The sequence below is a fragment of the Durio zibethinus genome, chromosome 7 (assembly GCF_047325235.1).
Source record: "Durio zibethinus cultivar Kanyao isolate XHJ-2024 chromosome 7, ASM4732523v1, whole genome shotgun sequence".
In the NCBI taxonomy this organism is placed as follows: Eukaryota; Viridiplantae; Streptophyta; class Magnoliopsida; order Malvales; family Malvaceae; genus Durio; species Durio zibethinus.
The window spans coordinates 22,531,875-22,556,230 of record NC_143168.1 but is presented as its reverse complement, the minus strand read 5'-3'; the positions used below and the strand labels follow the sequence as shown (position 1 = coordinate 22,556,230).

The 24,356-nt window shown below is 32.5% G+C and overlaps 3 protein-coding genes and 1 pseudogene across 4 annotated transcripts; 1 reads left to right on the top strand and 3 right to left on the bottom strand.

The window, feature by feature from the left end:
* Positions 1–2,044: 2,044 nt before the first annotated feature.
* On the top strand, positions 2,045–4,895 carry LOC111277035 (tubulin alpha-5 chain-like). Its single transcript, XM_022863140.2, has 5 exons — positions 2,045–2,262; positions 3,037–3,251; positions 3,340–3,539; positions 3,674–4,182; positions 4,338–4,895. The coding sequence occupies exons 1-5, from the start codon at positions 2,150–2,152 to the stop codon at positions 4,648–4,650; spliced, it is 1,350 nt and encodes a 449-aa protein (XP_022718875.1). The 5' UTR covers positions 2,045–2,149; the 3' UTR covers positions 4,651–4,895.
* Positions 4,896–6,222: 1,327 nt separating this feature from the next.
* Positions 6,223–7,409, bottom strand: LOC111277808 (ethylene-responsive transcription factor ERN1 pseudogene; annotated as a pseudogene).
* A 1,724-nt stretch (positions 7,410–9,133) lies between these two features.
* On the bottom strand, positions 9,134–18,047 carry LOC111277033 (uncharacterized). 2 transcript variants are annotated; one of them, XM_022863138.2, is made up of 21 exons: positions 16,701–18,047; positions 16,324–16,527; positions 15,802–15,906; positions 15,245–15,310; positions 14,998–15,162; positions 14,163–14,237; positions 13,912–14,063; positions 13,408–13,543; positions 13,254–13,323; positions 13,035–13,162; positions 12,862–12,918; positions 11,653–11,838; positions 11,451–11,543; positions 11,164–11,249; positions 11,012–11,078; positions 10,864–10,930; positions 10,631–10,767; positions 9,953–10,044; positions 9,764–9,830; positions 9,473–9,674; positions 9,134–9,302 (listed from the first exon to the last, which is right to left on the bottom strand). In XM_022863138.2, the coding sequence occupies exons 1-20, from the start codon at positions 17,934–17,936 to the stop codon at positions 9,510–9,512; spliced, it is 3,354 nt and encodes a 1,117-aa protein (XP_022718873.2). In that variant the 5' UTR covers positions 17,937–18,047; the 3' UTR covers positions 9,134–9,302; positions 9,473–9,509. The 2 variants fall into 2 exon arrangements, with proteins under 2 accessions (XP_022718873.2, XP_022718871.2); XM_022863136.2 differs by having other exon boundaries at positions 9,134–9,674.
* A 2,667-nt stretch (positions 18,048–20,714) lies between these two features.
* LOC111277495 (F-box protein At5g07610-like) lies at positions 20,715–21,932 on the bottom strand. The gene is made up of 3 exons (XM_022863928.2): positions 21,679–21,932; positions 21,112–21,573; positions 20,715–20,787 (listed from the first exon to the last, which is right to left on the bottom strand). The coding sequence occupies exons 1-3, from the start codon at positions 21,930–21,932 to the stop codon at positions 20,715–20,717; spliced, it is 789 nt and encodes a 262-aa protein (XP_022719663.2).
* Between the last annotated feature and the right edge of the window lie 2,424 nt (positions 21,933–24,356).

The window sequence follows — 24,356 nt, the reverse complement described above, 5'->3', positions numbered from 1 at the left end:
AAATATGACATACATCCAAATAATCACTACTAAGCTCCATCTTTCGGCTGGATCTTAACTAAAATGGGTTTCTTCAAAAGCCAACTCTATATACCTTATCAAAAGACATTTCCATCTCAACCCCCCTCTCAAAAGGGCTACCTTTCAAGATTTGGTGCAACTTAAACACGAAGACAGCCTAGCTACCTACAGAGACTTGGTGATGCCAACGTGAAACAATCGAGTCAAATCAGATGACGACAAAACAAATGTTATTTTAAGGCCCTGATTGCTCTACTCAAATTAATGTTCGTTTGGATTTGTTATTATTTAAAAATATTACAAATTTATTTTATATTAATGCTTTTAATTATAATTTAAAATTACGATTACATAAAAAATTTTATTAATAAAATAATATTTCGAATTCAATCTAAATTTAAAATATCATATTCATGATAGAGGTGTCCATGGAAGACACCTTACTGACTCTTCCAAGGCTTTGCTTAATGTCCGGTACGATCCATTCATTCTAGTTCGGTTAAATCTGTTTATTATTCAAGAAAATATATAATTTTATTTTAACATTAATATTTTTTAAGTTTAAAATTAAAATTTTAAAAAATATTTTTATTTATTAATAAAATATTAATTCAAAATTTTTTTTAACAAATACTGCTCCCACCGAATTAAAAAATATTTCAAAAATGATAAAATTGAATTGATAAATTAATTTGTGGTCTAACCACTAATATAATCTTAAGCTTTTAAATTAATAATGATATGTTCAACCACCCTCAATTATTATTATTATCCGCACATAAAATTTATTGATTAATTATTCTTAGTATCAAGAGGCTGTAGGATCATCTCTTCAGTGTCACTATTTATAGAAGCTAAATACAAAGTATTCAATAATTTTGGCCACCTTAAATTTTTTTTCTTTATTGAAACAAATTTTTTAAAATTATTCTCTTCCATTCATTGAATTACAATCCGCTTATTAAAGCTAATTAATATAATTTGCATACCCCATAAAATCAAGTATATAAAAATCACCATAAAATCTTGGCATAATAATATCTTTATAATTACAAATTTCAATAAAAAAAATAATTATTTATGTAAGTCTAATAATACAAGATTTGATCTTTTTAAACCACACCATCCTATGGCCTAAGAGATTATTACTTTTTTTTTCAAATTTATGTTTTTCATTTTTATGGTATTTAAAAAATTTTATTTTAACATATTTAATATTAAAATAATTTTTTATAAAATTAATAATTATGAATTTTAATGTAAAAAATTTTTACAATATTTTTAAAATATAAAAATTTAGATATTTAGATATTAAAAAAATGTAATTATGAAATATAAAAAAAATCAAAACATGAAACAAATATGAGACAAAAAAAATATATTAATGTGTTCAACTCTTCAAGTATGCATAATTTACTTTCACAATAAATATGCCAATTTCACATACATGTCAATTGTGATAAAAACAGTGATAAAGTAATAGAATTTGTCAATTTTTAAATAAATGTGGCCCATTTAACAAAAATCAATGAAAATTATGTAACAAGTTCATGTAGGATTTAATTAACATGAAAAAAAAAAGTTATTTACAGAGTAATTTTGAGATGTAAGATTTTTTTTCTTTATAAAAAAAAAAAAAGAAAAAGCATTTTTCCCATGCATATTTTAATCTTACTTTACTTTGTTTTTCTTATTAACTTTCCAACATAAATAAAATAATAAATTACAGAAAAAAACACTATGATTTGGTTAAAAAGAATACTAGTTTTTTTTAATAATATATGGTATGAATAATGAAGATATTTTATTATTAATCATGAAAATGAAAAAGAGAAAAATATCAAAAGTGTCAGCCAAAGGGTTGGAGCATGGGAGAACCGACAAGGGAGCCGAGCTGGTTGAACCCCACCATGCAGTTGGCTCCAAATGGTGGGACCACAGCGAACTTTAATTAAACAAAAAATCTTCGAGCCTCTTCTTTTGCCGTTTCTTTAATACCCTCACTGAATGCTTTTGTTTCTTTAACGTTCATTCATTTCGTCATTCTCTCCTACTTTTCCATTCTGTAGAGAAAAGGTTGAGAAAGAGAGAGGTTTGTTTGAAACTTGGGTTTTGAAGGAAGGAAAAGATGAGGGAGGTGATTAGCGTGCATATAGGGCAAGCTGGAATTCAGGTTGGAAATGCTTGTTGGGAGCTTTACTGCCTTGAACATGGAATTCAGCCTGATGGGATGATGCCTAGGTGAGCATTTATCATGTCATCATCATCATTATCATGAATGAGATCTTTTGTTAAGTTTTTTTTTTTCTTTTTTGTGAATCTTTTGGTAGTGTTAGAAAGATTTTTGTTGTGAGTTTTGTTTCATGGAAATGGGGTATTTGATGTGAAGTGAAGTGAATGTTATAAAATTAACATAATTTTCTATTTGAATTTCATTTCCTATTTCCTGTCCATTTTGGCTATGGACTAAATCGTTTGTAATATTGTGATCTAAACCAGAAAGGCTACGAATATGATCCTGATTCTTTGACTTAAAACTATGCTCAGATGGCGAAGTCAACAGAGCCATCTCCTCTGCTGCTGCAGGATTTTCTGTTGATCTTACACCATTTGAGGAATTGCCATTGCTGGCTGCCTGGCCTGATCTAAATGAAGATCTGACAGGAATTGGATCATTTGGTTGAATTTTATGTACTGAAATTCAAATGATTTGCTTAAATCAATGATGAATTGACATAATTCTAATACAAAGCATCTCTGTTTTCCTTTATTCTCCCTATCATATAAGTTAATGCAGTTATGTTCTTAAAGATTTCCTCTCGATTTTTACACTGCTTTATCGTTTTCTTGCAAGGACTTTGAACAATTTGATTAATTTTCTTGCCCTGAATTTTTGTCTTGTTTGTCAAAACGGATATAAACATGGAATGAGATTTATAAATGGATCTCTAATTATGGTTTTTCCTTCTATTGTTTCATTTGAACCTAACAAAGTTCTTTTGTGTTTGCTTGCAGTGACACCTCTGTTGGTGTTTGCCGTGATGCTTTTAATACCTTCTTTAGTGAGACTGGGTCTGGGAAGCATGTGCCAAGAGCTATATTTGTTGATCTAGAGCCCACTGTCATTGATGAAGTTAGAGCTGGGACTTATAGACAACTCTTTCATCCAGAGCAACTTATTTCTGGCAAGGAAGATGCTGCTAATAACTTTGCTAGAGGACATTATACAGGTACAAGCATCTTTTTGGCATTGTTAATAGCAATTCTATTAGATCTCATCACTGGCTTAGACTTGTTCATTGGTGTTGTATGCTGCAGTTGGTAGGGAGATTGTGGATCTTTGCCTTGACCGAGTGAGAAAATTGGCTGACAACTGCACCGGTTTGCAAGGATTTTTGGTATTTAATGCTGTTGGTGGTGGAACTGGTTCTGGTTTGGGCTCATTGCTTTTGGAGCGCTTATCTGTAGATTATGGAAAGAAGTCAAAACTTGGTTTCACCATCTACCCTTCTCCTCAGGTGAATTCCTTGAAGACTTTGAGGGAAAGTATAATAAAGATGCTCTAGTTGCTACTCTAGTATAGGTTGCTTTTTCTCATATGCTAGAATTATTATAGACAGTATCCACTTATAATATTTTCCCAATTGTGCAGGTTTCTACCGCAGTTGTGGAACCTTACAATAGCGTGCTTTCAACTCATTCTCTCCTTGAACACACAGATGTTGCTGTGCTTCTTGACAATGAAGCTATCTATGATATCTGTAGGAGATCCTTAGACATTGAAAGGCCAACTTATACAAACTTGAACCGCTTGATATCCCAAATTATCTCTTCTTTGACCACTTCATTAAGGTTTGATGGTGCCATAAACGTGGACATTACAGAGTTTCAGACTAACCTTGTGCCATATCCTCGTATCCATTTCATGCTCTCATCATACGCTCCAGTGATCTCAGCTGCAAAGGCTTACCACGAGCAGCTATCAGTTCCTGAGATTACAAGTGCTGTTTTTGAACCCTCAAGCATGATGGCCAAATGTGATCCAAGACATGGGAAGTACATGGCATGCTGTTTAATGTACCGCGGAGATGTTGTACCTAAGGATGTCAACGCTGCTGTTGCTACTATCAAAACTAAGCGGACAGTTCAGTTTGTTGACTGGTTAGTAGACATCTCTTCCATTTCAGCTCCTAATAATTCCATATAAGCAATGTGATTATCACTTTTAAATAGAGTTTAACAAGGGGAAAACATCGATTTTGCCTGTTAGCCTTCAGTTTGTTATCTGAATGATTTTGATGCATCTTTTCTTTCAGGTGCCCAACTGGTTTCAAGTGTGGTATCAATTATCAGCCACCCACAGTGGTACCAGGGGGTGATCTTGCTAAGGTACAACGTGCAGTGTGTATGATCAGCAATAACACAGCTGTGGCCGAGGTTTTCTCCCGAATTGACCACAAGTTTGATCTCATGTATTCCAAGAGAGCATTTGTTCACTGGTATGTCGGTGAAGGAATGGAGGAAGGTGAATTCTCAGAAGCCCGTGAAGATCTTGCTGCTCTGGAGAAAGACTATGAGGAAGTTGGGGCGGAAGGTGCTGAGGATGAAGAAGAACCAGAAGATTATTAGATCCATATTTCATAAAAGCAGTCTACTGGTCTACTATGTTCCTCTTCTCATTTTACTTCATCAGCTATTTTTATTGTTGTACATTAGTCCATGTACTTCATCTCTTGAATTTGTCTAACATTTTGTCTTGGCTCTGCACTCGAGTGGTTTTAAGTTTAGTTTGTGAGAATTTATAGTTTCCGTCGTATGATTTGTGGCCTCTTGCAATGTCTAATAAAGCTTCTGCCATGTGCCAATACTTGCAATTCATTTGAGTCAGTACCATTTTCCCTGAAATATTTTGTCTATATATAGTAAGTAGATGAGCATCCAGAAAATATCTAGAGCACAGGGAAATTTATTCTGTAATAAAAATTGTTTTGGTAGGACCCATTGGTACTCATTGAATGATTTCTTTAAAGAAAATAGATGATGGCATATCCAGACCTTATCCTCTTCCATCTCAATTATTGGTGGCCACCATTGCTATGTGGGTGGCCTTTGGTATGTCCATGTCATCAAAGCTTTTTGATTTAAGAAAACAAATGCTTCTGCAATTCCCCCCCCCCCCCCCCACCCCCACCAGCATTATCTCCATTAGTTTAAAATATGCTATCAAGAAGTTGATTTTGTGGGTCATGACTTGAATTTAAGTTACACCAGTAAAAAATAGAAACTAGAAAGCCAAGGGTTCCCATTTTTCTGTTAGGTGGGTATCAAATAATGGAGTCAGAAGCGTTGAATGATTGAATACAAGTAGGGTTTAAACCCATACAGGAATTGTACCAATGAGAAAACAAGATTTTTCTAAGCATTTAAGAAATCAGTTGAGTAAACATTTAAAAAAAAAAGTTTGGATATTTTCCAAGGTGCTTAATTTCCTCTCATTTCAGCCTCAAGGTGGATTACTAAATTCAGGGAGAATGTAGTTGGTAGTGCAGCAAGAAGAAACATCTTTTCAAAGGTCTCATTATTGGCAGGGCATGTTCAATGTATTAATGGACTGAAATCTAACGACCATTTGAATGAGATTGGCATTACAGCAATATTAGAGATTTTTTTTTGCATTGATTTGAGACTATTTCAAAGTACCCATGCCACATGAAGTGGGAGCCTGCTTGATATTTATTTTTTCCTCTCTCCTTTTCATTCATTGGTTGACTATACAAAATAGAAAACACCATCACCATCTACTGTCTTTTTAATCTTCTGCTTATACAGGCTGACTCGAACCGAAGACCCCAAACTTCTTTAAGGACGCACATCAATCGCTAGGCAACAAAAGTCTACTTGAGAATCTAATTGCAAAATCAGGGTTCCCTTTTGCATAGAAAAGGAAAGACTTTAAATCAAGGGAACAAATAAGAACTTTTTGAACCTTGTCCTTGGTTGATCATATATGCATGTTCCTAATGAAAATTTAGATATATGTATCAGTGCAGACACTTAGATATATGTATAATTCCACAGATAGAGAAAGAGACATATAGAATGAGAGAATTTAGAAAGATGAGGGATAGAGGCATTTTTAAATCAGCATGATTGCTTGGACTTTGTATTGAGAGATGGAGAAGACCATCCAAAGGAATAGTGTGACATCTCAATGTGGTTTTTTCTATTATTTTTTTTTTAATGTTGACATTTTACAAAATGGAAATCGTCTCTTATCTCTGGCTATTTTTTGCCCTTGTAACCTTGCAATAACTTGCAACAAAACCTAATCATCTACTCTCTTGATTTTAATTATAAGGAGAAATGGAAATAAAGATCAAATGAAAATCATATCTATCACTTAACAGAACAAAGAGCATAATGGTGGAAGATCCCACAAGGCTTCAGCAGAATCATGGACAGTTTCCATATACTCTTGAACTCCATTCATTGCATAAAGTGAAGCTGATATTGACCTCTCAACTTTCATCCTTTGGAATTCTGTTAAATCAGAGCCTGTTTCCTCAGGGAAAAGAACATTCTTTGGTAAATTCATGATTTCTTGTGTATAAAGAAACCTATCAAACCCTGGTTGAGAGGTATAAGAAAAATCCGATTGATGAGAAGAAGCAAACCCAAATTCCCTTGTGCAGTTGCTCATATCAGGTTTATATGCATCAGCAAACAATTGAGTATCTTGAACCATTCCAATAGGAGAACTTTCATTGCTTAAGCCTCCACTACTGTTGCAACTACTACTGCTAATACTACTGCTGGAGCAGGGGCTAAAAGTACTTGTGGTGATGGTACTTGTTGTGGGGGTTGAGACTAGATCACTTTGTTGTTCAACTCCTTTTTTGCTGTTAAGTAGATTTCGAATCCGAGAAGCAAGAGGAGAATCCAAGGACACCCGAGTAATGAAGTTTGTTCGAGTATTGGATCCGCGGAGAAGGCAAGCAGCTTCATCATAAGCTCTAGCAGCTTCTTCAGCAGTCTCAAAGGTGCCAAGCCACATCCTGATCTTTTGTGTTGTGTCTTTGATCTCAGCTACCCATCTACCAGAAGGCCTTTGCCTCACACCAACAAACTTGTTAACCTTATTGTTGCTTTTATTATTTCTTCCCTTGAATTTGCTCCCTTTGCTAACAGGAATGCTTGATTTTTGATGCAGTTGCTGCTGCTTTTGTTGTTGGAACTGAATTTCCATTGGCACCAGGCACAAAGAAAATGTAGGATTAAGAACAAGAAGGATTAAGAGACAAATTGAAGATGGACTTAGGGAAACTATATTTACCTATTAATGGTAAAGAAGAGGCTGTCTACATCTACTTGGTTGGTCGCCAACAGAAAATGGGGATTTAATTTTATATGTTTGAAAGAAGGTCTGAGTTTTCTATGAGCAATTTGGCTAACTATCCCAGGATTCACATTGTTATGTTTTATTGTGTTTGTCATTTCATGCCATTTGTTATTTTATAATGGAGACTCATTTCGTAACTTTAACCTTTCTTTTGACTTTCATTGGAATGCCTTATCTGCCCCCCCAAGTTGTGATTTTTAAAGCATTAATCCAACAACGGAGAAAATTAGCATTCTTGGAGGAGTGAGCAAATTTTGTATATGGTTTAGGTAATATTCCCTTCATATCCTTTTGATTCGTATTATTTAATTTACATTTAGTTTTTTTAATTAAAATTTAAATAAAATAATTATAAATATTAAAATTTAAACTCTAAATTTAATGATTTTTAACCAATTTAACTGTTTCCAACATTCTCATTTTGAAACAAAACCCAAAAAAAAAAAAAAAAAATGATGTCTTTTGACATGCTCAGTCCTCAACTTGTTCTATTATAAATATTAAAATTTAAACTCTAAATTTGATGATTTTTAATCAATTTAACTGTTTCCAACGTTCTCATTTTGAAACAAAACCCAAAAAAAAAAAAAAAAATGATGTCTTTTGGCATGCTCAATCCTCAACTTGTTCTATGTTAGGGGGAGGAGCATAGTCGTCGTCGCTTTTCCCTCCTTGATCCCTTAAACCAAGTCAACATGAGACAAAAGAATCAAGAAAGCTCCCAAAGACTGCCACTTGGAGGGCTGTAGATGATCGTCTAGAATCTAGATGAACACAAAAACTAAGTTTCAAAAGCCGTTGCGTACTTTAGACAATTTGGTCATTACTCTAAACTTTCTTCTTACATCACTAAACACAAAAAATAAAAATAAAAAAAGATGTTTATTTGTATTATATTATTGTTATATTCTTTGTTATTTTTTCTATTAGTTTATGATTCAGATATAACATAGCTTTCATCTTTATGTTTAACTATTAAAATGTTGTATTAATTTATCTAATAAATCTTAATTATTATTAAAAAAATGCTATTTTCCTATTTTTAATTTATCTACAAATAATATGGTTATCTTTAACCCAAAAAAGAGTTGAAAGCTTAATATATACATTTTTAAATACATCACTTGAAAGAAAGATATTATCTCACTCTCGTTTTAAATTTATATTAAATATATCATTTGTATTCGAATAACATCTATTTCATATTAAATATATATAAAATAAAAAAATTATTATATTATAATTCATATTGATACGTAAACTATAATATATATTTATTAACTTTTATCATATTTATATAATTTTTTTTAATTTTCAATCATATTAATTTTTTATATCATATTATTTTATTCTGTTTAAATTTATCAAATCTAATTTGAATCACTTTAAGTTTTTTTAATATTTCTTAACAAAAATAGACTTTTATCAATTGAAAGATGCCCGTACTGCCAAGGCATCTCTTTAGACTTTAAACTTGCTTTACCTTGAAATAAGCATGGTTTTTAAGTTATAAAAATAACACAAGTTGGTGTTCATGACACGTCGGGCAACCCTCACAGCAAAATTCAAAATCTTTTCAAATCCTGAGATGAATAAGATGAAGTTTATAAATGAAAGGACGCTTATCTCCTATTTGTGTAACCCAAAGTGTTAAAAGTGCTAAATCACATCTTATGAATACCAAAATAAAATAGAATTATACACAACAGAAAATTCCAATGCCAAAAATTGAGAAAATAACTTATTGAAACTATTTTTCACGTTCAAACAAAATATACATACCAAAACTGTTGCAAAAATCACATTGCTGTCCTTTTTTGGCCAAAGGAATGGACCAACATCAGTCCTTTCTATTATATACCAAAATTTTGCTATATTCAACCTGAAAAGACAATGAATAGCTAGTAACATTATACACACTAACGTAAACCCTCTCCCTTTTCCTTTCTTCCCTTCTGTCACCAAAAATTATATAGTAACAAAATTTAAAAAAAAAAACTCGGCCACCCAAAATTTGCAGAATGCTAAGAATATGGGAAGCAGAAGCTTTACCCACGAAAGCAAAATCAAAGTATCAATGGCGCCATAACTAAGATGACAGAATTGATTGCAAAGCAAGCTGCTGCTGTGGCTGCAAGGATGACCAGGTTGATGCTAGTGTAGACGCAGGTAATGATTGCTGGAGATGCCTTAACAGATTAATCATTCTACTAGCAGTTTGCTCTGTCGCCAGATCTTTACCGGCACATAAAACCTATATATCATAAATTTTCAAATTAATAACAACGGAAATGATAATCTGAGCAAATGAAACGGGCAACTAAAATATGGTAAAGATGATACCTCTGCAAAAACAGCAACTATCTTGGGAAGATACTGATTGTTGGGCCCTAAGAGTTCCTGATCTGACCTGAAAACAGAAGCAATTGTTTTTCAAAATGCACAGCCAGCAAGGTTGAAGGAAAAAGGAATCAAACAAATGATCAGAGAAACAAACTTTTATCAGAATGTTCCAATAACTCCAAGTCCTACCTTTCAACCATTGAACAAAGCTGGTCATGAACAAACTTCGCCTCAATCAGATCACCTTTTATCGGCAAGCAACTCAACCAAGCAGGGATAATCTGCCAAACAGAAAGACAGATGGGTCAGAAAGTCCACAGCTAGATTTATAGCTAACTTAATAACAAGACCTCGACTTGAAACAGCAATTATCCCAGACAAAAGTAGGTTGCTAGATAAAATTTTTATTAGCAAGGCCATAAACTTGGGAAATGTAGCATAAAGAACCCAAAGCAAAAGGCAAATCCAATCTCACTTGAACCTTAAAATAACTGTTTATGTCTAAAACTGATCTCCTAGAAATTTCCTGAAAAGCAGAACTCCACCTTTTTCAGCTTAGCTGGTTAAAAAATTCCTAGATAGATAAAATTGGTTGAAACTAAAATCTAAGAAGTGCATTCACGATTGAAGATGGACCATAGATCACTATAGGGAAAACACAAAGGTACAAGACTTAGCAATTGAAATCATGACCCATACAGAGAAAAAGTTCTCCAATAAATAATAATTCATAAATCTTAATTATGACACATCAATAGGAATATGAGCCAGAGTCTACAAATTAAGGGCAAAGATTGAACAAAATAACAATTTCAACGAAAATCAAGCAGGATACAAACAAGAGAGATTATGCAATGATACAAGTACCTGAGCAGCATCTATACTATCCCGATGAAATTGGCATATTTTTCCAAGAGCTGAAACGGCATTGTCATAAACCATAACATTGTCTGGATGCAATGCATTAGGATGTCTAATAACAGCATCCAGCCTGGAGAGGGCCTCTGTAAAGATGAAAATAAATCATAATTTACCCTTTTATTAAAGCTAATAAGACAATAATCTAAAGGAGAAAGGTAATAATGCAAGAGAAAAATTACCTCGAACAAGAGGTTTGAACACAGATCCACCAAACTCAGCACACACACCAACCCCATATACAGCTGCCTGAAAAATGAGGAAATATATTTTCAATGCAATCCAGATAGACTAAAGCACAAGACAACTGCTAATGATTAGATTGCAAACCTGGCAAACATCAGGATTTTCATCATTGCACGCCTCTAATAGGAAAGGAAGATACGTGTCATAGTACCTGTCCCACCAACATTCACCATTAATATCTAAAAGGACTTTTGATAAATGGCATTCTGATAACAATTATGTGGCAAACCACTTACTTAAGAGCTGCCTCACGACAGTGCTCTGCAACATCATCAAATATACAGATGGCAATTCTCCTTTCTTCTGCTGTTTTATCCTTACCCTGTATAATCAATAAATTTAATAAGCTAGTCATAGGCTTAACACCTCATTGATGCAGTCATAAGTCTGGATTTGTCTTTTTCTCTCTAATACAACGAGGAGAAAGAAAGGAAACAGGGCTGATATTATTTAGAACATTTGCTCCACAAAAACAAATTCACGCACGTTTAAACAAGAAATATAATAAGGACAAAGAACTCACCCACATAGGGGTTACATAAGATGTAAGCTCCTGGAAGAAAGGCAAGAAGGATAACTTGAATGTTTTTATCAAAGTGCCCAACAAATCACCAACCTTAATCGAGAGAAGAAATACGAAGCAAACAAAGGTGAGAGCATTAAAACCTAGTACCAAAATATAGTTCAACTGAGAACCAAAAATCCATTAGAAAATAGAAACATACTTGACCAAAAACTTCTTCTTCCTGCTCATTTTCCTCCTCAAGCATTTCTCTTTCTTCTGCATCAAAGTCCTCTGCTTTAGCCCTCTCTGCTCTTTCTCGTTTTCTAGCTGAGCTAGCTATGATCACCTGTTTAATCTCATCAACAATGCACCGTACTTGGCCCTCATCAAGAAACGGTCCAGAAATCTGTCACAGAGAAAGAGTGCATTATCATAAGCTCAACTTCTTCCAAGGGGAAAGCAAATATGAAGGGATGGTCCATGACAAATCTCAGTTTAAAAGATCAGAAAATAGTCATCAGCAGGAATTGAGCAAACTACCACAAAAACCAAAAAAAGGAAAAAGAAATAAAGAAATAAATCAAGCCAAATTACCAATTTTTTCATCGTAAAATTAGGCATAATTAGAAGATGTATATGGTAGAATATCTCTTAACACCACAAAGAAAAAACAAACTTGTGTACCCAATTGCACAAAAAGCTAGAAAAACATCACTGGTAACTTATGTAGCACCTTGATGATGTTTTGGAGTATTATTTTACTCTTTACATGATGGTTATTACAATAATTCAAATGACAGGGAGATATTTATTGCTTTCAATCTTTCATCCTTCTGCTTCATCTCACTGCTCCACAACCATCAGTAACCAACATATTAAGGAAAATACATCACAATCCCATCAAGAGTAAGCTAAGCTATTCAGCATGCTCAGCTATTTTAAATTACAATGACAATAAGTAGTTAAATTCCAAATTACTGAATCACTTCATCATTCAATTCTCTTTCTCGAAAGGCTAGCACATTCAATAAAATGAATAAGGCACGGCAAACATTGGAAGGAATGGACAAAATTTTCATGGCTTCAAAAAATCAGCTGGATAATTGATCATAGGTGCCATTGAGGTATATCCTAAAGGCAAAACTATCAGGCAAGTAAAAGCTGACAGAGATAGCCATTCATACAAAAGAAATAGCATATAAAACTCTCTTCTAGTCATGATATCACCACCTCAGAAACTTAATGAATATCCACCAAAGTTTTACTTGCAGTAAGGCCCAGTAAACCAAAAAACAAAAAAAAATCAGAAATAGTTCAAATGTGATAACGACTACAAAAAAATGTTTTCCCTCAAATACATCAAGAGTTCTACATAAAAACATATGCAAACAAAGTCACATATTCCTAGCCGATGATGGATGAGACTAACCTGTATGCATTCATTCAATGAATCCAACATGCTCCCACAAATTTCTACCTCAGGCTCCTGCAAGCAAATTAACAATGGAAAAAAAATCAACATAACCATAAATGCCAAAATACTAAGTAGAAACCATGTGTATCATTCAAGGACTAAATGACAACCCCAAAAGAACATATGACCTTGTGTAAAGCCTCCACTAGAGTTGGTATTATGTAATCAGTCAACTGTTTTATATATGTTTCATTTCGACCTTGAGATTGCCCTTTCTCAACGGCTAATTTAGCTGAATGTAATAGCTCTGGCATGGCTAAACAAAATAGACAGATAACATCAAGAATGCAGGTGAGGCAATACAGGAAAAGATGCAAAGGAAAAGGAGCAAAACGTCAAAATCATACCTGAAACAGCTGCCTTCCTAACTTCTTCATGAAAATAAAATTTTAGAAGGGGAACTAAAGTAGTAGCAACCTGCAGTGTCTCAAGCAGTTTGGTAACCTAGAACTTAGCTTCTCACAGAAAGCTAAAATATAAAATGTCAAAAATAAAAATAACCTGATCAATCCAAGGAAAGAATCCTTCCTTCAACTCATCAGCATAACAACATAACATGTTGCAAGCTGTAGCTTTTTCTTCCAAGACACTAGTTTTGATCCCTATCCTTTTATCACCGAGAGTAATAGTCTCAATGCTGCAGCCAACACAAACAGTGGGAAATAAACATCTTAGACACTTTAAAATTCAAAAGAAACATCATTGTGAAGGTACTGTTAAAAGACAAAAAAGTTATTTAAGAAAAGCATTTCACTAACACATCTTGTTATTTCTATTGATATCCTAGAAGCTAATTTCTAGACAACTCAAAAGGCAAACTGCACAGTTATGTTACTTATGTATGACAAGGTAAAAAAAAATACATACATCTTTTTATCACTTTGAATTTGAATTAACAGTCTTACATGCAAATAGGAGAAGAAATAAGTTAACAAAAATATAAACAGACATCCAAACCAATCCACTAAATTTACTAGTTAAGAACATGTAAAACAAATTGCAAACCTTTCATCATCGTCATAAATATCATCATCAGAATCTGTAGATGTGATTGTTACATCAGGCTTAAGCTGAGCAGATTGAAGCAAAGGAGGCATGACAACACTCATGTAAGGAAGAAAATCCTGTCCAAGGCACTTGCAAAGTCTGGCCCAAGCCTACAAAATTAAGTTCCACCCCACAAAAGCAGTCAATACATGAAAGGTGCACAATATAATTCAATTATCCATGTTGTTTCTTTAAATTTCAGAACATACCTGTAACATGTAGCTTGTTGTTGGATCATCCGACTCCATTTGAGATCCTTGCAATGACATTAAGACTTCCATAACCTTGCAGTGAAAAAGTAAATATTTAGGCAATGAGAATATGCACCATGGACCACAAGAAATCCAATTGAACCTCAGCAAAACACAGAAAATATCAGTTGTTCACCAAGATCAAACTAAATACAATAACTTAATCCCTGCCCAAGAACACTCAATCCCTTGAAGAGAAGTATATCAAATCTACCCCAAAGTCTCTTCATGTGGCTTGTTATTAAACAAAACTTATTCACAAAGGACATTCAATCATTATGAAAAAATTTTGGACTTACGGAGTAAATGCATTGTTTAGGGTCTAAAATGCTCTCTCTCAAACAATAGACTACTTTAGCTGTAATGGTTTTCCAAGAGAACAAGAAAGAGTGTTGAAAACTCCTAACTTGACAACAAATGCCCATAATTTGAACATTGAATAGCAATGGTTTATTATCGATATTGGAAAAGGTAAAAGCACATAGAATGTTAGAAAATGTTTCTATTTTTTATCTCCACATTTTACTCAAAATATGTCCGATGAAACAAGATATTACAAGTTAAGTATCTAGATTCCAAAGCTCTTGTTTAAGGTATCCAAAATATTTCATTGAACACATACAAATCAAAAGATAGAGACAGAAATTGGAAACACTTTCAAAAATTGAACAAGACCTTTGTTTGACAGTTTCACTTTCAAAGGATCCCAAGGTTGCCCAAGCCTACTATAAAGAATAATAATTGACAACCTAGATTATAACTACAAAATAAAAACCAAACCATTAACCATTACCTGTTTAGCATCATCCCTAAATTTGCCCTTTCCAACAGCCATGCCAACCAGACTAATGCATTCCATAGCTCTGGCACGAAGCATACGATTTGATTTATCATTTGCATTAACCAAGATAGCTTTCAAGTAAGGCATCACAGCATCATAATATTTCTGGAATTGCTCCTGTTATTAAACATCCCATGTCAGATAAAAGCACTTAAACTTAAAGGGTAAAACTGAGAATATCCTAGAAGCCCTTGAGTACCTGAGATGAATCAGCAACTGATGCCAAAGCTGTCAAAGCACCCTCCTGCACCATTTGCTTCCCATTCTGAAAGCAAAATAAGGTGAGGATAACAAGCAAACAGGTAAATTAAATTGAAAATTCCTCCAATGAAAAAGGAGCTTATTCATGGAAAGATAAAGAAATTTCTAAGCATTTTTATCATGTGTTCTAAACTAAATTCTTTGACATTTAAGGGAAGCAAAAGCATGGCTAGATAAATTGATCAATGATTATCGATGAACCTAAGGGCAAAAAAGAGCATCCAAATCCTACAAAAGCAGCAGCATGCAACATGTTTATTTTGACACATTGCAGAAAAGTGTTTTTCCTACTACCTTCTAAGCTTTCTCTCATTCTAGAACTTTTCAATATTTTACAACAAAAATTTGCCTATCTTAAAAGATATAAACCATTTAATTTTCAAATTTCTAGGAATTAACAAGGTCTTTTACAGGAAAGTAACAAGCTGGGATGTGTTCTCCAACTTATATACCTGAAGGAGTACCAAAAACTTAAAGGAGTGAAAGATTATATACCTGAAGGAGTACAAGAAGTTTGCTCACAATCCCATCCAGATATGGAGTTAGGATGTCCGGGGTACAATTTTCACTGAAATTAAGGACAGCTGAAGCAGCATGGGCCTATATTACACACAAAAGAACAAATATAAAAGCACAAAATTATTTTACAGCTAAAAAAAGAAATCAGATAACAAAGGTTGATGAAAAAAGATAACATATTGCTTCAGAAAGACATCATTGATTCAGGAGAACATTTCCAAAATATTATGCTTCAAAACAGATTAAAAGAAACAAAAATTCTTCTTCTATCTTTTCCTTTTATTTTTTGCCAGAGGGAGAAAATAGTAACGATAAAAATTTCAAATTTTTTGTAGCATATTTTATAATTTATATGACATTAATAGATAATAAAACAAACTCATGTTAGATTTAAATAAGTTATCGATCCAAAATGATTTTAATTAGACAATAAAGTAAAAGTCCAGAAACAATTATTTAATCATTATGACATATGGAATGTAATGATATTGAAGAAACCTGCACACGAGGATTTTGAAAGTCGTCCATGGCTCCAGCTAGTGCAGGCAACACTCTGTAATGATATTGAGTCTGCAACTCCGGGCCCAAGTCCGTAGACAACTGACCAATGGCATTAATGGCTGCCCATCGAACTCGAGGATGGCCATCCTGAAATGAATTCAAAACCATTGACACTACCTGTTCTAGATTTTTTATCATAACCTGCCAAGAAAAAGAAAATATAACCAAAATCCATTTAGAAACAAGGAAGCATATTACAATTTTATCAAAATAGATAAAATAATAAGAACCGGAAAACAATTCCCAATCCAGAACAAACATAAAAACACATTAAATATAATCAAATTAATGACTTGTAACTTCAAAACTCAAACCTTGGAACAACCCTCAGCAATCTGAGCAAGCGCAATAAGAGCAGCATGTCGTTTCTGCCACTCCCCAGCAGCAAGAAATACTGGAAACAACTCTGAAGCTACCGGAAGAACCGTATTACCTCCTAAAGAAATTGACAATCTATCCAAACACTCTTGACCAACTCCATAATTACTTGTTTCCCCAACATTCTCATCCTCATTCTCTACATCATACCAATCTGGTTCATCTTCAATATCCACCAACATATTCATTAACACCCCAAATAAACTTCTTATAAACTGCGGTAATTTTCTCATCATCCCCGGAGCCCTCTCTCTTGACTCTGTTAAGGTGATAACAAATTCAACTGCTAAATGACGTGTCCCTTCTTCTAAACTATCCGCCTCTGCAATTTGTAACATTGATCCGACTACTTCCATTATTTGCCTCCTTAGAAACCTTGGCTCAGTCCCGGCTAATTCAATTAGCAATTCCAAAGCCTCCTGAGCCGTGGCTTCTAATCCAGAGTTCAACGCCTCCGTCAAGGTCTGCATCATATACGGCAATAAATCTTGGAAAACGTCGCGATCTTTAGCGTTTGAAAGACACTGAATAAAACTCACTGAAGCGTTTAAAGCTGCTATCTGAACATCGCAACTAGAAGGATTGGATAAACATCTGAAGAAAACGGAATGGAGAGTGTTTGAATGAGGGATTAGGGTTTCGGTTATTTCTCCACTGTTCTGAGCTAATCGAGATAAGATGAAAAGAGCCGATTCTTCAAGATTCGAATTCGCAGAATTCACACATTGGAACAGAAAAGATAATAATTCCGGCCAGCCTCCAATACAAGCGACGGAAGAAGCAAGTTCGGAAATGGTATCGCAGAGTTTTTTAACGTTAGTTTTCGATTGTTCGGTTTGGAGAGAGGATAAAAGTGCAGATTTGATGCTGTCACGTGTGGTTTCAGCTAGTTGTGAAAAGAGAATTGAGTAATCAGGGGCGGGAGTTAAGATTTTACGGAGGAGAACGGCGGCCAGGGCGCGGAGTTCAGGACGAGGGGATGAAGATAGGACTCGGCAGAGCGCAAGTGATAGTGAGTCAGGTTGAGTTTCTTTAGCGAGGTGGAAAAGCGACTCAGCTTGTGAACGTTGGTCGTTGGAGGAAGACATGAGGTGGGAGATGAGGGTTTCGAAGTGGGTCGGGTCAGGGCCCAAGATATGGGCGAGTTGGAGCTGAGCTGGATCCGTGGCCATGGTGAGTTTCAGGATTTTAGGTTTTCTGAAGAAAGAGAATTTGGAGGCAGTTTTTTTTGGGGTATGTAAGGAGGGCAGACAGAACGAAAAAGAAATTGAGGGTTTACGAGCGGAGAATTTTAAACGCATAAAGTAGTTCCTGTAAGTTTCGTTTCTCTCCAATTGTTTTCTATATTCAATGACATTCTGCCACGTACAGCCCCGTTCGAGGTTATAAAATTAATCACCAACAATAGGCTATTTTTTATTTTCATCACTGAAAAATTATGATTTAATCGCTAAGCTAACTATGTATCATTATTTTTTTATTGTTTAATAATTAATCTTAAATAATATGTTGATGTCGCAATGATACGTTATTACATGACATTATACTATGATGTGATCTAATAATTTTAAAATTTTTAAAAATTAAAAACAATTATACTTTAGATATTTAACTTTTTTTTTAAAATTTTATTTTGATTACTTAATACAATTTTAAAAAATTTAAAATTTAATCCATTAATCTTTTTTAAAATTTTATGTTCTGATTTTGTATTAGAAGTGGATGAAGTTTTAAAAATTAGTCTTACGGACCACCATATATTATCAAATGATCAACACTGTAAATAGAAACTATTTTATTTATACCAACTGCTAAATTATGATTTAAATTTATCAAAAGTTTTAATTCTGGCTTTTTTATCGAAATATATATATATAGTACCAATTTTCAGTACAAAAGGAATTTGCTTTCGTTTCACAAAAAAATGGAAACATATCTTCATTCTGCATAGGCGTCTTCAATCGACAAGTGAGAAACATATTTGGAATTTACGACCAACTCATCATATCATTCAACTCTTTCAGGATTAAAAATTTAAATTCTGCTATCTTATACTTTTGCTTCGATTCTTCATTTTTTTCAAACATTCGTTTCGACACTTATCCCATCCCTCAAAAGCGAATGATAAAATAAAGCATACCATTAATGAATGTTGACTTAATGGTTAAATTTGTTCGTCTCGCTACGAAATGAATACCATTGTTTTTTTTTTTTTTTAACGTTATTCTTGGATGCAGTTAATGAAAAATCGACGGTATTTCATTATTCTTTTTGTTTAAAAATAATTTTTATATATTAATTTTTATAAAATTTAAAAATAAAATTCTGATTTTAATATATTTAATATTAGAAATTAAAAATATTTTTCTGAAATTAAAATTTAATAATTTTTAATATAAAAAATAAAAAATAAGACATAATTTTGAAATATCTTTAAAAAAAAAAAAAGATATAGAAAGTATTATAATTTAGAACTTGAGATATTTTAGAATGAATTTTTGGGGTAAAAAGAAAAGCTATTATTGTTAGTGAAAAAAGATGACAAAGAAGTATAAAAGAATAAAAAGACAAGAGGGTCCAGTGTCAGAGCAAATCGATGAAAGGGGCCTTAGATAAGCATCTTTCAGTATCATGTCCGAAAAAACAGAAAAGAAAGTGGTTTTGGTCATCAGGAGCCTCCACTGAGATTATCATGTTATGCCCCGTCTTTTTTTGCTATCTGATTTGAGAAAAATGATGGTTTGGTGGCTCAGGAATCCCAACTTCTGTATTCCACTGCTAGTCTTCTGTGTTGATTTGAGGTGTAAAGTTGAAGGCAGCTTCGGGTTGGATGGGTTGAGCAAAGTTAAAAGCTACTCAAGAATATTTATATCTAATGCCGTTTGCAGCCCAACCCCAACTACTCACCTTTTCTCAGTTCTTGACCCATACCATTGTCTCCAATGGGCATCGTTGACACACTATAGGGCCCAACAACTAAATTGTTGCTTGATGATTTATTAATCATCGAGTTGAGTTCCAACAGTTAAAAAGGTTGCGCTCATTTAGTTTCCTTTTTTTTTTTTTTTTTGTTTTAGTAACATTATCCGTAATATTTTCTCTTATCCATGTTATGATACATTTAAAACTTTGCTTCTAAAATGTTTTTACATGATCTAAACTCTATTAACAAGAAAAAAAAAATCATCCTTACACTAACTAATATGCGAGGGTATCGGATTCCATTTTTCTAACACATGCTCAACTCCTAAAAAAAAAACCTATTTGAGTTTGATCCTCTTAAATAGTGAAACAAGTTTAATCAAGCTCCAAGTAGGGATAAAATATATACTCGAACTTGTCAAATTTTGATTGAATTCAACTTTATAAGGTTTAAAAGATTTTAAAAAATCAAATATTGGATCCAATTGAATTGAAATTTAATAAAAAAAAAAAGTCGAATATGAGTCGGAATCACATTTTAAATGAATCCACCCTAATCGGACATATATATAAATATTTTTTATTATTGCTTAATATTATATTAATAAATTTAGTATTTAATATTTTAATTTAAAATATTAATTTAAAAAAATATTATATTTATATATAATTAAAACATAATTTATATTAAAGAATATTTTTTGAATATTATATTAAATTTAAATTATTAAATTAATTTCAATTCTAATCAAATCAATTTAAGTGTTATGTATATTCGAATCAAATCAAATTAAATATAAAATATAATATTTTAATATCAAATCAAATCATATTCAAATATATATTATTTTATGAAATCAGGTTGAAGCCGGGGAAAATAAAAACTCATCCCGTTGCCATCGCTAAGCTCAAACTTGATCATTTATATTAAATTTAGAGCTCGTGATATTTTTTTTATATACAAATATTTTTTAATACATTAAAAACCATTTTATATATAATAATTCAGCAAATATATATATATAATACTAACTAGAGTAAGGTGACGAACTACGGAAGTAGGGTGTTACTCGAGCTCGGCCTGACCGGGAAAAGCAAATCCTGTAGTTAGTACCTACTACACTGATAAATAAGAATAGCCAGCCTTCTTCACATGTAGAAAACTCTGTTTTCAACATCGATCAGCCTTCCTCCCCTTCTAGACCTTTGTTTTGGTCTTCTTCACATGTACTTTAATATGACAACAATACTGTGCATTGTTAACAATGTATCTATTGACCCTGAAAAATAAGTTGAAAACCTTCACATTTCCCCCTCTTTACTGTTTCAAACTGTACGATTTAACAAATCCTTGTACCACCTTATATGTCATTAATCAGTTACCACAAAATGATATTATTTGATTCATTGATAGTATATAATTACGAGAGTGCATCATCAAAACTAAAGCTACAATTGAGTGCATGTCTGCCTGTAATGAGACACTGAAGCTGTAGCGCTTTCAATGTGCCATTCTTGAAGTTATAAGATATTGTTTTTGCGTGTGGAAACACTGCAAACATTGAGTCCCCTTCTTCCTCAGATTGAATTGTGCAAAACAGAAGATATACTCCACAAAACACATGATCTGACCATAAACATTGCCTGGAGATCAGGGTCTGCATTTCAGCTTCAAGGTTTAAGCTGTACTCCAAGTACCAGTCTGAATAAACCCCCAACATCGCATAAACACTAAACGTTAAAAGACCTGGCTTGAATGCTACGGCAAGGTTCAAATGGCACCCAGACTCCCCAGAATATCGACATCCCACATTGTTTACGATCGGCATAGGCATTGTTTTCACGCATTCATTCTCCACATCCAGATACTGTGATTCTCCATGGTCACTGTATCAATGAATCGCGCCATTAAAGAAAACACCGTGATAGATATCTATAGCCCAATTCGAAGTGAATTTGACATTTGATGAACTCCAAATATCAGTTTCTTACGAATTTATGTCAATAGAAAACTTCGGGTTCATTTGGTTTCTAACCAATAACAGCTTTATTTCCCGAAGCCAAACAGAAAAAATCTTGTAATGAGGTGATTTAAGAGGATCAAAAGCTAGATTAACAACAACATGATGATAACCCTGAGGACTAGGAAAACAGAGCATCTTGAACTTCCTGGTAGTTGGGTTACAGATAAAATATTGATCATTGGAAGCACGTGCAAGATTGCAATATCTTGACGTTTGGGGCATCGATGAAATCAAAGAGCGGGAGTCGTCGTTTGCGGTTTGCTATCAAGATTCAGAGGAAGGGAGACGGATTCTGAAGTTGGAGAAACATCGGCGTCGAGAAACAAAGCGGAGGGCTTGAGAAAGCCTTTGGTTTAAAAGGATCAAACGTGGGAGAGGCTGAAAATGCTGCTGGAAATAGGAGGCATCCGTTGTTTCTAGACGACTTTGAATTTGAGGAGAGATTTTGTACGTAATTTTAGGAGGATTTCCGTCAAAAGGTCTTAGTTTTTGCCCATCTGCTCTGCAGAGTTAGTACTCCTTGTTGTCTTCGTCTTATTTTCCATCCTAATGCTCGGAAGCTGCTGCTTTCCGCTTTGGAAATTTATTAATCTCTTTTTGTAGTTTGTGTTATTGGGTAGCCGATTCATTTAGGAAAATTAAATGCAACTTCCAATCTCCTTTAGGAAATACAAATACAACTCCAAATCTGTTTAGGTTTAACATATTTTTCAGAAATTTTTACTATAACCCCAAAATAAATTAAAAATATTTTATATACTAAAAAAAAGATTAAATATAAAAAAGTTGTTAGCTGATTCCTTATAATATTTTTGGATCTAATGGTTAAAGAAGTTTTAGGAAGATATAAAAATTTTGGTTTTGAATTAAAATTTTTTTCTTATAAGGATTATGCCATTATCTGAACTAAAAAAAATTTGATACTTAAAAATTAAATATTTGAAGAATTAATATATTTAATAATTTTTTCAATTAAATAAATATAAAATAGAAGTTTGAAAATAGATAAAAAAAATTTTAACAGAATAAATAAAAAAATTAAGAGCGTTGGTCCCAATATAAATTACTTAGTATAAAAAATTAAAATCTTTACACCTAACAACGATTATTTTAAATTTTTATTTGACATATAAACATATGATCCAAAATTATTCCATGTGTGCTGTTCAAAATGGTGACCAGCTTCAAATTTCATTCTTTCCAAATATATATGAGTTTTTAATTCGAGTTTAAATTATCTTATGGCCCGAATGTGGGATCCACTGGTTTGGATAAGATAAAATTACATTATCCACTAAGGTATGAACAATTTTTATTTAGTCCAACAAAGTATATAAATTACAAAATTTCTACACAACATTTTTTGTTCTTAAAGCAAGTCCTTTCAAGCCGTCCGACCTACCAGAACGATGTGGGCCCATGATTTGAAAAAGCAATCTATTCGTCCACGTGGCAAATGACTTGATTCTCAGGACGGTGAATTTTCCTTAACCAGAAGGCAAACAAAAGAAAAGGACGGCACTTGTCCCTAACTTTTTTGACAGTAAAAGGTTTAGAATTTCAACACGTCATTGTACATTAACCATGCGATCGAAATATATTTTTAAAATTTTTAATTTATCTTTTATTCTCCATTTTTATTTCTTTAATTAAAAATTACGGGACAAATTTTTTAAATTCATAACCTTCAAAATCTTACCAGCTTATAGACTATCCGAATTAATATTAAATTAGCATGCAATCAAAATATTAAATAAATTATCTAAAAAATTAAACAAATAATTAGTAAAAGAAAAATCACAACAAAATAAATAAAAATCTATTACTCCATTTTTGGAACAACTTGAAACGAACAAAAAGAAAAATCTTAAACACCTTTTTGGACTGTGATGATTAATTAATTATAATTATTAAACAATTTTTTATAATACTATAATACATTTTTACTTAAATAAGAAAAATGTCCAATTAAAAATCTTATGTAATTTTTTTTGTTGATATTTAATCATAAGAATGAATTATTGAAACTATAAAAATAATTAAATTGTTTAATTTTGAATCACATGATTAGTTTTTATTTTGATAATAATTTTTAGAAAATAAATCTTTGAATATAATTTGATTTTTTAAAAATATGTAATATTATTTTTATAATTTATAATGACTAAATTATATTTATTTTAATAGCAATCATGTGATTTGTCAATAACATATTTAATTTTTAGTTTCAATAATAATTACTATTTTTAATGTATTAATTAGACCTAATAATTTAAAACATAACATGATAATAAGACATGAAAATAATATTAAAAGAGTCATAAATGTGATACGATTTAAAATTTTAACAAAAATTATATATAAATTTAATAAAAATATATATTATATTTTTTATCAACACGAATTATAATGTATATTTTTTATATATAATAAATTATTAATATACAAATTATTAATATTTTATACGATATGAAATCGAATTATTACTCTAATATCAAGCTAACCGTCTACTAAAAGTCTAGACAAAAAAAGATAAAGAGAGCATATATAATTGATGTTCAAAGTGAGAAAAAGGAAGAAAGTAAAGGACTAATTTAAAGCACAATCATTGGAATGTTTCCTAATATTTTCATAAATTGCACATAG